General features: G+C 35.4%; 1 protein-coding gene across 3 annotated transcripts in view; it reads left to right on the top strand.

Moving 5' to 3' along the window:
• LOC142317365 (uncharacterized) overlaps positions 1-17,505 on the top strand; it is a 116,981-nt gene that overhangs the window by 56,711 nt on the left and 42,765 nt on the right. For all 3 annotated transcript variants that reach the window (XR_012754720.1, XM_075353867.1, XM_075353868.1), the window contains 3 exons: positions 7,738-7,788; positions 8,157-8,195; positions 12,295-12,336. Coding sequence is in view for 2 of the 3 variants with exons in the window: in XM_075353867.1 (XP_075209982.1) it covers positions 7,738-7,788; positions 8,157-8,195; positions 12,295-12,336 (132 nt within the window). In the remaining variant the exon portion in view is untranslated. The remainder of the gene's footprint in view (positions 1-7,737; positions 7,789-8,156; positions 8,196-12,294; positions 12,337-17,505) is intronic.

The raw sequence follows: 17,505 nt of genomic DNA on the forward strand, positions 1-17,505 counted from the left end.
TACTAACACTGCGGGTTCACCCGCAGTCTCCAGTTGAATATGGGGGGAGAAATAAGCCATTCAATTAAAATTGATAAATACAATAGCAGAAACTGTCGAGAAACTGTTCTCTTCCAGATCCCCTATATCTACTCAAACAGCATTTCAGACGAGACCGAAGCAATTCAGCCTAAGGAAATTTGATCTACCCATTCCTGATGCAAAAGCGTCTCTGCAAGCAGGAACAGAAACGCGCAGAAAATGCCCAGAGTTCATCATTGAACTCGTGCCAAAGAAGCGATTTGGCAATCGCAATAGACCTAAACCAAAAACCTCTTGCATCGAGTCACATGTGTGAAGAGATCAAAAACAGCATGACCTGGTAGATCGCCCTACTCGTAAAGGGCGCTGCATAAATCAACCATGAGACCCAAAACAACCGTTCAACTAACACTGCAGATAGACATTAAGCATCAACGATAAGTTCTAACTTTCCAGATAATTGAAGTACAATTTTACCGCTCGTAAATAACAGCCGCAGTCCTTACTGTTGACCTAATGTCTGCACTCTTTGCGCGACCTTTTACAGTTGACGCAGGATGGAGCCTCGGATTTCTGCGGACAGTCTCCATACTTTTGACCCTTCTCGCCAAAATGCGCGCAGACTGACGCATACGTACAGAACTTGGCCCTGTAGCCAAAACGACAGCACATAAAACACCATTGTACATGAACGTATTCTCTGATCTAAGAGGACATGAGATCGAGAAACAACCTACCCTCAGACACAAACTTTTTGAAGAGACCAGCACCAAGTTCAAAAACACCGTGATACTTTTAGGCATCACGTTTCACAGTCTTGAAGAGTAGCCTACAGTCTTTCATAAAAGCTGTATCATCCAACTCAGTGTTCTACACCCTAATAAGGAACAGAACATCGTCGTCTGATAGCCTTTGGTCAATGTTGTAGACAATTACCCGGGGCCAACGCTTTGGCTTCGGGTTTACCTTAATCTCAAGCTTTTTACCACAGAATACTCCACGATGACTCGGACTGTCTCCTTGTCATTAGCAATCACTTTTGCTGGTTTCTAAAGTTTTCCTAATCTTGAGGTATTTCTGCTTGCAATGAAGAGCAACCATGAAGTCCTCCTTGAGCTTTCTACTAGTTCTAGTAGTCCCCTAAACCGTGTTAACGAATAAAACCTCGGGATTCAGCGAGGTTAGAAAGGCTATTTATTACGCCAAGAAATATTATGGTAGTCAAATGAGGCAGTCAGGCGAACCTTATTACTCTCATCCACTAGAGGTGGCGTATATGATCTCTGATCCGACTTCATCCACTTTAGCATCTTTTGTAGGTGAAGCTTTAGGTTTAAGTGCCTCTAATTTAGCATTGAATTCAACTTTAACTTTCTCTAATTCAGCTTTGTGTTCAGTTTTAAGTTGCTCAGATTCAGCTTCGTGTTTAGCTTCAAGTTCCTTTATCTGTTTCTCCTGTTCAGCACGAGTTATAACCGTCTCTAACTTATTGGAAACTTTTACAACTTGCTCTTGAGCTTCTTTAAGTTCTTGTTTAATTTTCTTTACCTTAGGGTTTACAGCTGGAACGTCCTCAGCAACTGTTGGATTTGAGTTGTACTTTGAAACATAGGCAGCAACTTTGACAGCAACTTCTTTATTATTAACTCGGTTAATAAGGTGATTTTGCCATTTTTCATGAATATCTTGACGTTGTATAGGATTATATTTCTTTGATTTGTCTTCAAAATACTTCAAAGCTTCACATTTAAAACAATAAAACATTTCTGGTTGGTCCGTAAATTCCTGAAATTCTCATAACTACAATCGGAGTGTTTGTATCACCTGCTAAGCCAAGCCATGCTAGCTCAGCTTTATGTCTAATTCTTGCACGTTGATTTTCTATCCTTAAAATTGTATTTTCATCTACCCAATCGAGAAGTTAAAATTAGCTAATAATGATATAGGTGATCGTGGATTAATTAATATTCTTCAAGAATTAAAGTACGATTATATTTTACAAGTTTTAGATTTATCAGGAATTAAATGTGGGCCAGGAAGGGAAGTATCACGGGAATTATTTAAGTCATACCATAGCTCATCAAAAGGAAAGGGAATACTTAATACATTTTACGAGTTCCCAATAAAAAATTGGATACTTTATACCTGTAACTTAAACGTCATAAATGCAGACAATATGATGATGTAAGGGAAATTTACATAATCATGGCAAAACGTGTTCTCCACATCAATTGGGGTGGTGAGCAGGAACTCGTTGTTTTCCACTCCAATACACTACAAAAATTGTCCTTTTCCAGTTACGTCGTGAATTTTTCTCTCCACAATGAATGATGGAGTTGCCCGAGAAATGGTATCCATGTAATTTAGCCATGATTTTGAAACACACCACATTTTTATCTTAACGGAATAATCGATGACATAAAACTCTAGCATTCCAGAAGGTTCAGAGCAATTCTGCAAAGATTTTTGGTTGAAATTGCCTAAAATCCCTTATTGGCTCTCTCTTAGTGCACTGTTACACATTTCGTCCTATCAAGGAACAGCTGGACGCCTTGGATTTCCATATGTTAGAAGGACAAATTCTCTTGCACTCATTAGTGTCAGGTATGGAAAAATGTCAAGATGAGGGATCGCGCTATCACTCTTTTCGTTTTGGCCAAAAAAATTATTTTATCCGATCAATCCTCTTTCCCATTCACCTATCTGCGTGGTTGACTCTGAGTCACTGTTTCTACTGAGAAAGCAACTGGTCTGTGATTTTTTCAAATGAAGTTTTTGGATACGTGCCAAGACATGGAAGTAGAGATGCTGAACAACAAAGACAGGTTGATGCACGAAAATTTAACTGATGAAGATGACATAAAATTTTACGACCCATCATGATCCACGATCTGCCTAAGTCAACTATAATACTTCAATAAAAATCTGTAAATTGTGGAAGTAATTTTTACCTACTTAATTCCACAATTTACAAAACTCGTAACAATTGAGAAACTATTACAATACGGTAGTAGTCACAGACTTAAAACTTTTGACGAAGTTAACAAAATGAAGATTAATTTATATATATATATATATAAATAAGATTATAGTTTTATATATGTTAGTTTTGATTATCTTGAAGATGGCAGAATAGCAAAAAACGCTGAAGGAAATCAAATTGAAATTTGGCAAGCTTAATTAAAATTAGTAGTTTTATTTGTGAACATTAAAGGTATTTGCAGTGAAATAACTTTATACTTCTCTTATCTATTGCACTATTGTTGTTAATACAAGAATAGTGATTAAAAGTGTTAAGCCTAGCTGTCATTCTTATGTCTTTTGTCAATGAGACTGAATTCTGATTTTCATGTTTTGTCAACCTGTAATTATATTTCCTGATGATTACTTTAAATTCTGTTTTGAATGTAATCTCTATTGATTATTATTATTATTGACATTTAATATTATTATTGTTTCTGTTGCCATTATTGTAATTACTATCGAGAGATGATTTTTATTGTCTGTTATTATTATTATAGTTGTTATTCTGATTATTAGTGTGGATGTGATTACTATACTTTTTTATTATTTGTTAGTTGTTACTATTATTATTAACATTGTCATTTTTATTATAATTAATGATTTTACTTGTTTTACTTGTGTTCTTTTTCTAATAAATTGTATTTCTATAAACATTTTCAATTGTCAATCACTCAATATCTTTCAATTTAATATTCTTCAGTCTCTTATTTCTTCTTGTTTCTCTCAATATTCTTTCAATTGTCAATCTCTCAATAGTGATCGAGCCACTAGCACGTGACAATATATTATACAGAATTTCCTAAGGTATGTTGATAGAGAAATTCTCTGAGGTAGTTGTGCACTTTTAGATAAGCTAACAAATTTATGATTCAGTTTACCATCTTGTCTCAAGTAATGTATAAGGTGCTCTATGAGTAGTTCTTCATCTTTAAATAATTTGTAAGACAACATTACTAGTAAAACAATTATTTTGAATATGGAAAAGTTTGTTCATTTTCTGTTTCTTACAATTTGCATTTGGCTTGTTGTAAATTTATTAATTACAAATAATTGTTTAATAAATTCAAAGGTTATGTTAAAACCGTAACAACAGAGAAAAGTGTTGGCACATAAGCATTAGTTATCAAAAGCCTAGAAAACAGAAAGCTTATATATCCTACATTGATTTTTACAATTGCAAGTGTTTAAAAATAGATTGTAGTAAATGTACTAATCCTAAATTATTTGTTTTGCATATGATTTTCAATTAATTAGAACATGTTATAGAAATGTTTAAATAATTTATTTTATATAATAAATTATAAATTTGATTTGCTGGTAATAAATGCAATAATCGTAATAAAAGGATTTATTTATTCATTTGGATGTAGTGCAGCAAGATTTCCAAGTGGTAGAGGAGCTGCTTTGGAAAATGAATTTCTGTCATAGATTAGCAGCTTTGTACCTCTTTTTGATTTTGTTCCTTGAATCAGATGAATGCCATTGGGGATAACATATTTAGACATTATTTATGCCCTTAATACATATAAATCTGGTAATTTTATGAAGGAATTTTACAACGTTATTTCTCATACATCAAATGAATTACATAAAAAAATGATTATCACCTTGTATAGAACTCGGATTTCTCTTGTGAAAATAAGACAGAAGGATTTGATAGAAAAACAACATGGATAACAAGTATAATTATAACAAAATTTAAAGAAATAACACATAATTAGTCATAACAAGTATAACTTAAAATTGAAATTTAAGGAAGTAATTATAACTACTATAAGTTCTATAAAAATATGATAGTAGGAATTGTTTAGAAAAAATACTCTTTCACCTGAAAATAATAGCAAGATAAAAATTTAAACTGCCTAAAGCATTATTATGGAAAGTAAGAAATTCATTTATTAAATTCTATTTGTGAAAAGATAGTAAACGAACACACGAAATCATTTACTCAAGAATATTCAATGGGAAATCAGGGAGTTTAAAATGCATGGTCACGTAATATCTACACAAGTATAGAGTTGGAAAAGAGGCATGACTAAACCTGGATTTAAGAGTCATCAAAATACAACTAAGAGAAGTATAAAATCAAGGTTAATACTAAAGATAAAGTAGGACTTGACTTAATTGAACTTGGAAAGGTGATAATGCGATAGATAAGGTGTGTGATTGATAAGGTTCCTAATGATTGATTATAGATTTCCTAAAACAAATAAGTAGAAACAGCAGAATTCTGCATATAATTTGGATATTGAAATGCCCTTAGATCTAAAGAAGTACTATTATCTTTTCAGATATTGTGTCAAAAATTTAATTTGGTGGATCAGGTATATCTGCTGGTTTTACTGGTCAATCGATTTTACTAAAAAGGTCTTTTTCTCGCAAAATAAATACAGTTTCTTTCTGCTAAACATAGAATCTACAGAAAAATATAGCTATTAATAATTGTTATGGAATACAATTTATTTTATATTTTGTACTGAAGGATTTGTATCCTCAAAGACTGTCAGCAAAAGAAAGTAACCGAAGAACCAAAAAAATTCATAGTCACTCTTACAAGGTATCATCTGTACTTGTGTTGTAATTTACCTGTCCTACTTAAAAAGAATACGTTTTCTTTTTCAATTTTAATGTTACCACTAGGTTCATTATTTTTCCAACACTGTTAGATTCTTAATATTATTAAATAAATTCAAGATTTGCTACACCTGTTTCAAAATTAAATATAAAATATTTTTTAATAATAATAATTATGAAAAATTAAAACAGGTCTGTTAAATCAAATAAATATTTTTTTGACTATTTCATTGCAATAACCATTTTTTCAATACACCTCATTACTATTATCAAATCTATATTTAGTTTCTTCTATGTGAATCTCTAGACGAGGATTGATTTCCATTACTTTAATATATCAAAGAGTAAACAAACTACTTACTCTTCTCAGCACCAACTGCTATCACCAAATAACTTTTAAGCTATTGTATCATTCACAAATTTTTATGCAATTGTCTGATTTTTCCAAAATAACATTTTTACAGACTTCTCATTTAATTAAAATTTTGTAATATCCTTCTAGTTGGTGTAACTTCATTAAAACTACTATCAACGCATAAATTTTAAATATGACATTGTATTGAAAGTATTCAGCAATAAATTTTTTTTTTATATTTTCCTACTATCAGCTTATCATAAGGTAAATAAAAAGTGATATCTCTTGTCAAGGAAGCATACTGACCACCAGGCTCAGTCAGTGGTGAAAAAGAAGGGTAGAAAAATCCCAGATAAATTTCTAAATGATGTAACATATTTTTAGGATCTGAGAATAGAACTTGACAATCAAACTAAGTCTTATCCAATGCTATATGTTTACTATGTTTTTATAAAAAATGGCAGCTTGGACACTCGGTGAGATGTCAATAAATGGTTACAAAATGAATTTTTTTTATAGAGATTATGGTACTGATAAAGTGGCATTGTTTTACCATTCAGTTTTTCTCTACACTTGAGAGAATTCTAATGTCATAAAACCGTTAAGGTGACTGAAATTGTAATTAGGATGTGTACTTTGCATAATTAATAAACATTAGAAAAGCAATGGAACTTGTGTGCCTCATAGAAGGTATTTTGAATTAATAGGCTAGGTTGACCTCAAATATTTTGGTTAAATTATTTCAAAACCTGGTTTGAACTGGTCATTACAGAACTGTTTTGGACTCTTAACACCAAATGACAAAGTTACTAGCAGCTTTTGAACAGACAGCCGTCCTAATAAAAATACATATCTATTACCATATAATGGCCAAATGTTGTTATAAATGTAACATTTATTATTATTACGTCAATCACTTTATTAAAATTGAATTTAAAAAAAAAGTTGTTTGCAAATAAAATATATTACATAGTTTTAAAAGATTTTTAGTAATTCTTTCCTTTGTATTTCTATCGTTTTTCTTTTTTCATATCTTTACAGTCACATTCTACCCAAGCATCAAATATAAAATGGACAAAAAGAATATAATATTTTTAAATATAATTATTCTCAAGATGTACTATTACCAAGTATGAAGCATTTTATTTCTTCAACCTTGCTTCTAGAACCTTATTGATAGGTATAACCATTTCTCTTGTACTTATAATGCAGCTTAAACTGAATTGCTGATTTAAACTGTTTTATATTTGTAAGTGAAAATATATTTATCAGTATTTTCTACCCATAAATAATCAGATTAGTAACAAATTAGGTTTTACCCTTACTTGTTTCTAATTCCTTTACAAAATTAATGATAACTTTTTCATATTATGTTAGCTTATCAACTGATAAAAATACTTCTCTGATTAATGAATAAACTGATTTTCCTATCTATTATAATTTATCATATTCTGTAAAAGTATTGTTATATATCCCTCTCCAGTATTGCTATATATCAGGGTTAGAGGTAGATTGTCTTGTCAACCAGCTCATGATTCAGGTAAATTCACTGTTTCTTTTAACGAGAATTAATTTAAGAAATTTCCTTTCTTAAAGTTGACTTACATGCATAAAACTATTGCTTTATTCCATTACGATATAAAATAACTTTTAAAATCATCAGACATCGATTATTAATTACATTTTATTAAAAGTTGTTAATTTATTTAATTAGTATGTTATACATATATGTAAGTAAATAAATCAATTTATTTAAATTTCAGATCGAATTATAGCCAAAATGCAATCAGTCCTCCAGGCACAATTAATACAAAGTAAGTAGGATCTAACTTTTTTTACAGTCCACATTTTCAGTATATATATATATATATATATATATATGTGTATGTGTGTGTGTGTGTGTGCTCGCGCGCATGTAGATACAAATTTAAAGTTTACTTCAAAATATAAACGAACAAATCTACAGTATTTCATACACAGAGATTATATACTGCTAAAGAAAAATATAAAAATAAATCTGGAGAATTCTCATCATTATGAAACAAGTACAATATTAATAAGTAATAGTACTTAAGTAATTTATAAATCGTGCAATTCGTTTTTCTAGTGGTAATTCTTTTTTGATTTACTGCATCTTAAATAAAAATATTGAATATAATTTCATATGATTTTTATTTTTCAGTAAATTTTTTACGGACCGTCCATTATGCTACATAAAGAAGTAAGTAATAACTGTCAAATAATTTTTTTCTCCTTTAAAATAAGTCATGTGTACTTCCAATTTCTTCTCAATCCAGTTTTTAATCTCAATGTATCAAATAACGAACTATTAGAGGTAAGGGTTTTGGTTTGCTTGGCATTTCTCTCGCCACCACCACAATCAGACTCCCAAAAACATAAGACCGGATGTCTGTGCTACAAACGGCAACTGGGCACACAGCCCGTACGCCAGGGAATAGCATACCAACCGCCATAACATCGACCTCTGCTTACCCACCTAGAAACAGAATATCCAAGAACGCCTAATAAGTCACCACTATGTTAAAGTGTGTTCCCGACCACCAAACCCGCATCAAAAACGAGACAGTGCATGCAGTGGTTTTGAACGTACCATGAATTTAAGAGCTGAAAGGGGTTGCGTTGAAACTTGCGCATGGAGTCTTGCCACAACTTGAGTCTGGCTTCCTTGATGGCATACTAATTACGGGTGCGTGGGTAGATCTGCAGACCCTCAGTGTGAATATCATCAACGATATTCCCCGTCAGGGAGCGACGCTGGTATCTTCTCCAAGCGGACCTAATTCTTGCGCGCAGCACGCAAATGCAGGACGACCACTTTTTTCCGGTTATCTACCTGTGTTTAACAGACGGCTCCCCAGAAACAGCGGTCATGACGGCTACATGCAATTTCCAATCCGCGAACTGGCCACTACCTAATGGTCGTCCATTGCCCGAGGCCTCCTTAGGATCCTATTGCAGCCAGTCTTGATGGCCCGGCCGAAACGTTCAGCCATCATTTATATATATATAGAACCTAACTCTGTAACTTGCAGTTTGATTTGCTTGGGATTATTTTGGCCACTACCCCATTCGGTCGCCCTAAAGCATAAGACCGAATGTCTGTGCTACAAAGAGCTACTGAGCCTCGAAAGAGATTAGCGACGTGTGTCCTAACTAGCATCAACAGCAGCCATAAAACCGTGAGCGGAATAAGCGTGGTACCATAGACCACTCGCTTGCGTGTACCACCGTCCACATTTCATATATCACTAAAATTGGTAGGCACCACGTCAAATATTAAAACATATATGACTATCAATAATTAAATGTATCTCGTCAATGACAGGAATTCGCTGCCACGCCTAGGCCGCTGATTGCCAGCAAGTACCTGTTCACCATTAAAGCGCTAGGAGCCTTAATCTGGCTGGTAGGCAGCCATGTTTCTCAGTTAGTTTCTCCTAACAGCAACGCGGTAAGAGTCTTTTCATTAGAAGTATACTACTGAAGGCGGTTGAACAAAGCATCCACATCAAGGAAATCCTACATGGTCCAACAATGTGGCTCCCACAACATTGACTCGACGCTTGTGAGTAGCCCATTTTCCCCTTGACCACTAAGTTCCAGGGTAGCCTGAGTCCTGCAACTTAAACAGCAGGGTAGTCGAGCATCATATGTTCATCCTAGTGTACCTTCCCAGAGACGCACAGCTCATCATTTACCAGGCGGAACCGAAACAAACATCGGTTTAAATTTACATGGTTGGAGAGCACTTGAGTACCCGTTACCCTTAAAACGATAGAGATGCATACCATCTCTCCCAGATCTTGTATAATTCTATACAAGGATATGACCTTAGTTGTAGCGTGCCATCCTTACTACAATTCTTCCATCGAAAGTCTGAAAAGACTCGTCCGCAAGAGGGTGCATTGAGATCATCGTTCCGATCCGGTAGAGGCCCGGGTCGATACCGCATCCAAATACGTCGGCTTCCCTGACTCTTTGCAATTTCAACATGGCCGCCCTAACTTTCACCACTAAATCGATTCGGAGAACCTTCCCCAATAAAGAGGTAGCCGCGTAGGGGGTTGTATTAAAACGTCAGTGCACACAATTAAGGCTCTGCGCTGGGCACTCCTTAAATTTTGAAAAACTGCTCCACCTTTCTTTCCAACATATGTACCTAAACGGACGCCGCGAAAGAGGTCGTACTTTCGATGATACCTCGGTACATCATGTACAAATGACGGCCCGGCAGTCCGTAATGCTTTCGAGCAGTCCTTGTAAGCTTGTACATCACAAAGACGGCGTCCGCCGCTACTTGCTTAATGTAGTTGCGAAACAGTAACTTCTCATCAAACTAAACACATACGTACTTATGAACTTAACCTCAGCTGATTACACAGCCTTTATACTTAATACGGAGGTACTGATTGTATTATAATTTGCCTGCACCCTTGAGAAGCACAAACCTCGTCTTGCCACAGAAATCTTTAATTTTTCCTTGTCCATCCAGCTGTCTGCGGTTGATAAAACCGCCTGCGCTCGAACTTCTATCTCCGGTCATGAGTTACCATGAACTAACAAGAAGTCATCGGCTACAGCCTGGACCGTGACCCCTTCCGGGAATGTCAGTCCCAAAAATCCGTAGCAGGTGGAGCTTCTTCGGATGCTCTCGGTCTTCCTTGTTTCCTGTCTTTGGTGATCACAGCTGTCTCTAACCAATTGACTCGAATCAGGAGTGAGTGCCTGAGGAAGAAGTTGTTCCTAGCAACCTCCGAGGTGTTTTATCTCGTGGTCATGTTGTCACGTAAAATGTTTTCAAATCAATTTAATAATAACTTTATAACGCAGAACCATCCGAAACAATTTTAACCGTTAACATTTCCTAATAATTGTATTCAGCTGTATTTTAACTTTAATTTCTTAATTAATTATAGTTAATTATGTCAGGATTACCATTAATTACTACAAAAAAGGCATTGATGAAATGTAATTTAAGATTAATTAGTGCTGCTTATCATCTTAATACGGATCAGTAAAGATCTGATATTTTTTGATTTTTATGTTAATTAATAAGGTTAATAAAAAGTAATTTAGTGTCACTGTCCATGTATTTGATATACTTTTTTGGAATATTAAGTGGAAAAATGATTAAAATATACTTTAAAAACCAAATAAAAAATAAAATTATTAAATAAAACTAAAATCTTCCTGATAATATAAATTTTAAGAATTAATTTATCTTAGTCGTTATGCTGAAATTATTAAAAATTCAATAAATCTCTTTTTTAAGATGCATTTTTCATTTTAAAAAAAAATTATAATTTTCAACTAAAAAGCAAAGGTGATATTTATGTATCACTTTAAATTAATTAAGGACACTTACGTGTCTTTTCTACTTTTTTAATTAAATAACAACTTCATTTTTTTTTTAATAAAATCATTATAAATTTTTTATTTAATGTATTTAATATAAATCTGTGTAGTCATTGTATTACGCTTGACACGCATAATCAAGCGGTCAATTTATTTCATAAAAACATAATTAATAAAAAACAAAAATAATATAAAACGATAAAATAGAAAAAAATAGGGCTTTCTGCGGAAGTCAAAGTCCTTTATAATATATATAAATGTATAATTTTATTTAATAAAACTATTTAATTTTCACAAAGTAGTATAAAATGGAGGTTTAACATATTCTTTATGTTATCTTTAATTTACTGAAAAAGAAAGAAAATATTACATGTAAAAAGTCGGACTATATTTTTAACATTAAAAAAATTATCAGCAAGAAAAAAACACGATACTGATCGGAATTTAGTTACACACATCCCAGCCCTGAGCAATAAATTTTCTGACGTAGCTTTGAACTTTAAGATAGTTACTCTTTTGACTGAAGAAAAACAAAACATGCCACCATAATGAGGGTAGTCCAAATATTTTAAGTAAAATCTAAGATAAGAAAAGTCTAAATTAAGATCCTGTTGTAAACACGCTATTATGGTACCTTACAGTTCAATTTAAATCTTACTTCTCGCAACAAGAAATTGATAAATAATTATGTGTTATATTAAAATACAAAACTTAGTGTGCATTTTATTATGTGATTTCTTTTAAGGCGTTAAAATCACATTAAGCCGAATGAGTACTTTTATACTTTACCAGGCATCCTGCACTATCTACTCTTAAAGTAAATATCATTTCACTATTGAGAGAGGTGTATTGGGTAAATAATAGTCACTATTTACTGTAAATAATTTTTTTGGAAATAGACAAGAAAGAGCATTAGTATTATTAACATGAAAATTTTGTTTCAGCAATCCGAATAATTACTTTCTACCAAAGAATAATTATATAACGTAAGTGCAGTAATTTATTTATATATAAATATATATGTGTGTGTTACAAGGTTCTATTATAAAAAATGAAAAAAAAAAACAAAAAACAGTATTGCTAAAACAGCATTACTGCATCACTAGTAACTCTTGTCACCGCTATGAGCGCTAGTGACGCAGCTAATGTCATAGAATTTCCCTTTTTCTCCTGTGGTAGATTCACTTTTCCCTCGTCCTGTTGGAACGGGAGATTAAAAATCGCAAAGGGTTGCCAACCGAATTATATTTTTGCTACGAATATTAATTATTATTTTAATATTTCAAAAGCTGGTAGCACTGATGTACAGATTTTTCAGTCGCCTGCTGTCGTGTGACGTCACAGTTGAGCAAGAGAATTAAAGCGGGATAAATAATATTTAAAGCAAAAAAATTAACAAGTATGGTTAGGTTTCAAACCGGTTGACTGCGGGACACAGCTGACTGATCGGATACACCGCACCGGCTGCCCGACACGTCGAGTGAAATTTATTCTACATAATTCATGCGCCCGAGAGAAATTACTTTTAGTACCTAAAGCCATCTTCTAACGTCACAATTCCCCCGTATTTCTTTCGTTCTTTTTATTGTACAAAAACTTTTCTACTCTCCAACATTTACGTAAAATAAATTTTCACCCGTCTTTCTATCGAAAAAATAATCAGTTTTTCTAATATTCCACATACTATAACAATTTCTTTATTAGAAAAAAATAAAAAAATAAAATATTCGTAAATTTTTACAAAACCTACTCATGCGCATCTGCCGGTTACAGCTATAAATTTCAAAGTGCCACGTCCTATTTATTAAGAAAAATATACCTACATCCATCCTATAGACATCCCATGCACCTTTTTTATTGAAATATGTTTAAGTAAAAGAGTTAGTAATATAAATAAATGAATCTCTTGAGAATAATACCTTAAGAAAAACATATTTGTGTTAAATACTCTTTTCAGATTTTGTTACATAATAGACAGTGAATAAATCCAATATCAGATCATATCATGGAACTTGGAGCCACTACAGTCAATAATGTTAATAACTACAATTTAAAATAAATTAAAACAATAGTCGTACATTATTGCACAGGTGTTTAAAGTGTTTTGTTTTGTGTTTTTATTTGTGTGTTTTTTGTTTTGTATGTTTTAATGTGTTTTAGTTCTGAAAAGAATTTTTTCCTTTATTTTATATACGATATTTTATTAAAACAATACATCGTAGGTTTTTCCAATATTACCCTTAAATACCATGTTTAATTTCATCTCTACTACAGACTTCACCTTGTCTACGGTTGTCACTTTAGCAAACCTCTTTGGTAAAATGGCTTTACATGTCCCATCATCACATTGGAAGGTATACACAACAGCCTTCCCATATTTTGTGTCCAATGTGTCCATCAGCTACGTGTAATGAGAATATTTTTTAAATAAACTAGCGATGTTAGTATATTGGAAAGGTTGTTCCATCCTCCTGGATGCTGCGGTCAGCATTTCACTACGTCAATAATATCATGCGGTGACCAGAATTGATGAAACCGCAGTGTAAAAAACGAAGTTATTTAATTTACCTGTACCAATATTCCGCTGACATTCGAATAGATTAAACATGATGTCAAGTCATAGGTAAATCTATCACAAATAAATTTATATACAGCTTCTGTATACAGAGGGCAAACATTTTTTGTATTCGTGCAAGATTAAACGGGAATAAAATATTAAAACATCAATTGAAAACTTATTAAAGAAAATAACTTGTTACAGTAAAGATCAGCCATTCTCTGATACTTGTGTGTTTGTTGATTCTAACAAAAAGACATATTTGAGTTGTTTCATTATGTTATGTTATTTCTGCAGTTGAATTTGAAATTAATTGTCATTAGGTATTAAGGTTTGATACGATTTTAGTTGAAGTATTACAGATTTTTTTGGAGCTACATCTCCAATGTTATGGATTATTTTTGTTTGTTTACTTGTTTCGTATATTTATGTTCTCACACGGTATGGATCAGCTACCTTTAGCATATATGATAGACGAAGAGAAATCTGATTGTGGAAGTTGTCAGATATCATGTAAAAAACGTGATCGGCTAACGTCGTTGAATAGAAACCCTAGGAGGATTGCACGAAGAAAAATTATTAAAGATGACAGCAAACAATCTATCGGGAAATTCGAGTGTTAACGAGAGTGTAAATATGGAATACCAACCTACTACAAAGTGGAGGATGCCGAGGAAACCAACTGTGATTCCTTGTCCTAGCAATGGCGAATTACCTGTATAGAATTAATTTAGTGGCTTTCCGTTAAAAGATGCTGATGTTGTGAATCGAACGGAACTAGTCAAGACACCTCCTATTGCGCTTTACAGGATGTACTGAGGCTGTACAAACTGCTATAAATGGTCGTGTGAAAGGAGAATACAACATTCAACTGTTCGGAGGTAAACAACTAAGAATAATTCCTAGGGACATCGAAGCCGAAAATAATCATAAATATATTTCGGGAACATGGTTTAATAGGCAGGCCATACCTTTGTTAGAAAGATCAGTGAGCTTTTCTTGTCGTGATAAGAACCTACACTATTCGATTCAACTGGTGATGATCGAGGAAAAAATCGAAGGCCAAGGGCATCGGTTGAGGACTAGAAAAATACACATTCCACAAGGTAACTAAGAAGCCCATTTCAGCTTTCTTCGTAAACCTGAAGCCGCAAGAGAACAATAAGACCATATTTGAATTGAAGTAAATAGCGAATTGCAGCGTGTCAATCGTGCCATCTCGGAAACCGACAGGCCTCGTGCCTGTCGGTTTCTGTCGATGCCTGTTGACATGAGGTGTCAACTGAACGGGCAAAGCAAAAATAATTGTATGAGACCTTTCCGCTGTGCAAAGAGAGGGGAAAACATGTGGGTAGTTCAAAATCTACGGCTGGAAATTGTTTCGGGATTCCAAACAACATCCTGGTCTACAGACCTGCATGCCGGATATACTTGACTTTTTATTACTTCAGGTATGTTATCTGCATAACTCTGTTAGAAAACATCTATGATTCAACGTAGGTCCACTTCCCCGTCTTACTTACATTGAGTACGATGGTGCTGAGGATGAGAAGGAGGTTTTGTTTCATACGAAACATAACCTCGGTCAACACCTGAAGATGTTAATTCGGCCAGAGACAATACCTATATACCTATATGGCGAAAGAGGCAGATCTAATTGTCTCAAAGCGGTGTCTTAGCGGAATTGGCAGCGATTCAGTAGGGCAGTATACAGGATTCATCATAATACAACGGCGCGGAGGCTGAGGATTTTGTTGAATAATATCAGAGACGAGACATTTAAGGAGTACATCGGTAATCTTTTTCAATTGAATGGAGACGGATGTACTGCTGGAAGGTTACTTTAGCTCGGATCAGAGACAATCGATAATTGGCTCTTTAAAGTTAGTGCTAGGCGCGGGGTCTTCATTCCGCGGTTAGGCTTCTAGCTTAGTTCCTGAGGGCGACGTGGTAGCTGCAGCTGTCCGTTGTCTTCTTTCTGAAGGCAAACCCATAAAACTGTCTCGGGGTGAACTTTATCGATGCAGATGTCCCTCGGGGCATCTGCATCGGTGGCATCTCTGCGGGGCCTAAACTGAAAGCTGTGGTGAGCAATCAGTTTGAGGGCGAGAATTTGTCCTCCGTTAAACCCACTACTGGCTAGAAACGGAGGGGGTGGTGTAGCGACCGGACACGCTACGAGGTGTGATCTTCTCCCCTCGGGGAAGAATCGAGATGTTGGAAGGTTACTCAAGGAACGGAGGGGGTGGTGTAGCGACCTGACACGCTACGTGGCGGGATCTTCCCCCTCGGGGGAATTGAGATGTTGGAAGGTTACTGCTACTCTGGTCCTTAAAGCGTTACAGATTAGTTTGTGGTATATTTTATCAACAGTGCTTTTGGCTGACGGTCGTGTGTGTACCTTCCGACATCAAGGCTTACTGGTTTTAAGGTGGTATTCACGGTTTGGACCATTCAGATTAGACTTATTAATTGCATCTTATTTGCGGAGTAGTTGGTGTAGATTTCTGCGACGCAAACCCGCATCATCGCGGCGAAAGGGTGGCAACGACTGCTGGTCGTTAGCCCCCGTAACAGGAAAAAGGTCGTGCCTTTTAGTCCTCCTGCGCTCATGTCAAGGCGAGTGCAGTAATCCGAGGTATTTTGTTGTACGCATAGTACCTCAATCAATCGACCCAGCAGCAGCTAAGTGATGCAAAGTGTGACAGGAGAACGTAAGGGGCTGCTCCGGCTGCCCGTTTTGCTGCGAGCAGTTGTCACTTTGTGGGCTTGCCCAACTTAGACAGTAGGAGGAAGACAGCGAGATTTCGTTAGTCGACCAGTTAGGAATTAGGGAATCTTCGCCATGTCCGAGTTCTAGGAAGTTAAGGTGAAGAAGCCCAGGTGAAAGAGGAAGCCTGAGCCGGTTCCGTCGACTAGCTCCTCAAAGGACGAGAACAGCGAAGCGATGGACACGGGGGCACCCACCTAGGTGCAGTCCTCCCCTGTAGTCGAGGCATTTAAGAAAGCGAAGGGCAGACCTGGCAGTTCTGCCCCGCTGGTTAAAATAGTCCAGGAGGACCTGGACTACCTCTTTGAATTCCTGACGCTTCCCGGCAGAATCAGTGCTGGGGCTAGGAAGACCATTCTTCCTCGTTACAACAAGATGAGGGAAGCTTTTGTGGCGGTTAGTGAGGGTTTCGAGGCCTTGGCCTCTAAGTCCCAAGAGGTCAAGGCTTCTAAAGTGGTTGTTCAGGCCCCATCGCAGCCCAGGCACTACGCTGAGGTGCTGAAAACAAAGCGAAAAGCCGGCAAAGTGGCTACGAAGCCGGAGGTGTTATTTATTAACAAGACAGAGGGCACGAAGACCACGAGTCAAGAGATGAAGCGCGATTTCCGGGCAGCCATTCGCGGTGACCAGAAGCAGCTTAGGATTCGAGACAACAAGGAGACCAGCAAAGGTCTGGTAGTCGTTGCTTAAGAAGGAGACGGTCCAGCTCATCAAGGACTCTTCGGATGTGAAGAAGCTTGAGGTCAAGGTTGACCTAAAGCGGTTAAGAAGGCCCCGCGTCATTATATATGACATCGAGCGGAGCCTCTCCAATGACGAGGTTCTGTC

This window comes from Lycorma delicatula, chromosome 1, assembly GCF_047948215.1.
Source record: "Lycorma delicatula isolate Av1 chromosome 1, ASM4794821v1, whole genome shotgun sequence".
Taxonomy (NCBI): domain Eukaryota; kingdom Metazoa; phylum Arthropoda; class Insecta; order Hemiptera; family Fulgoridae; genus Lycorma; species Lycorma delicatula.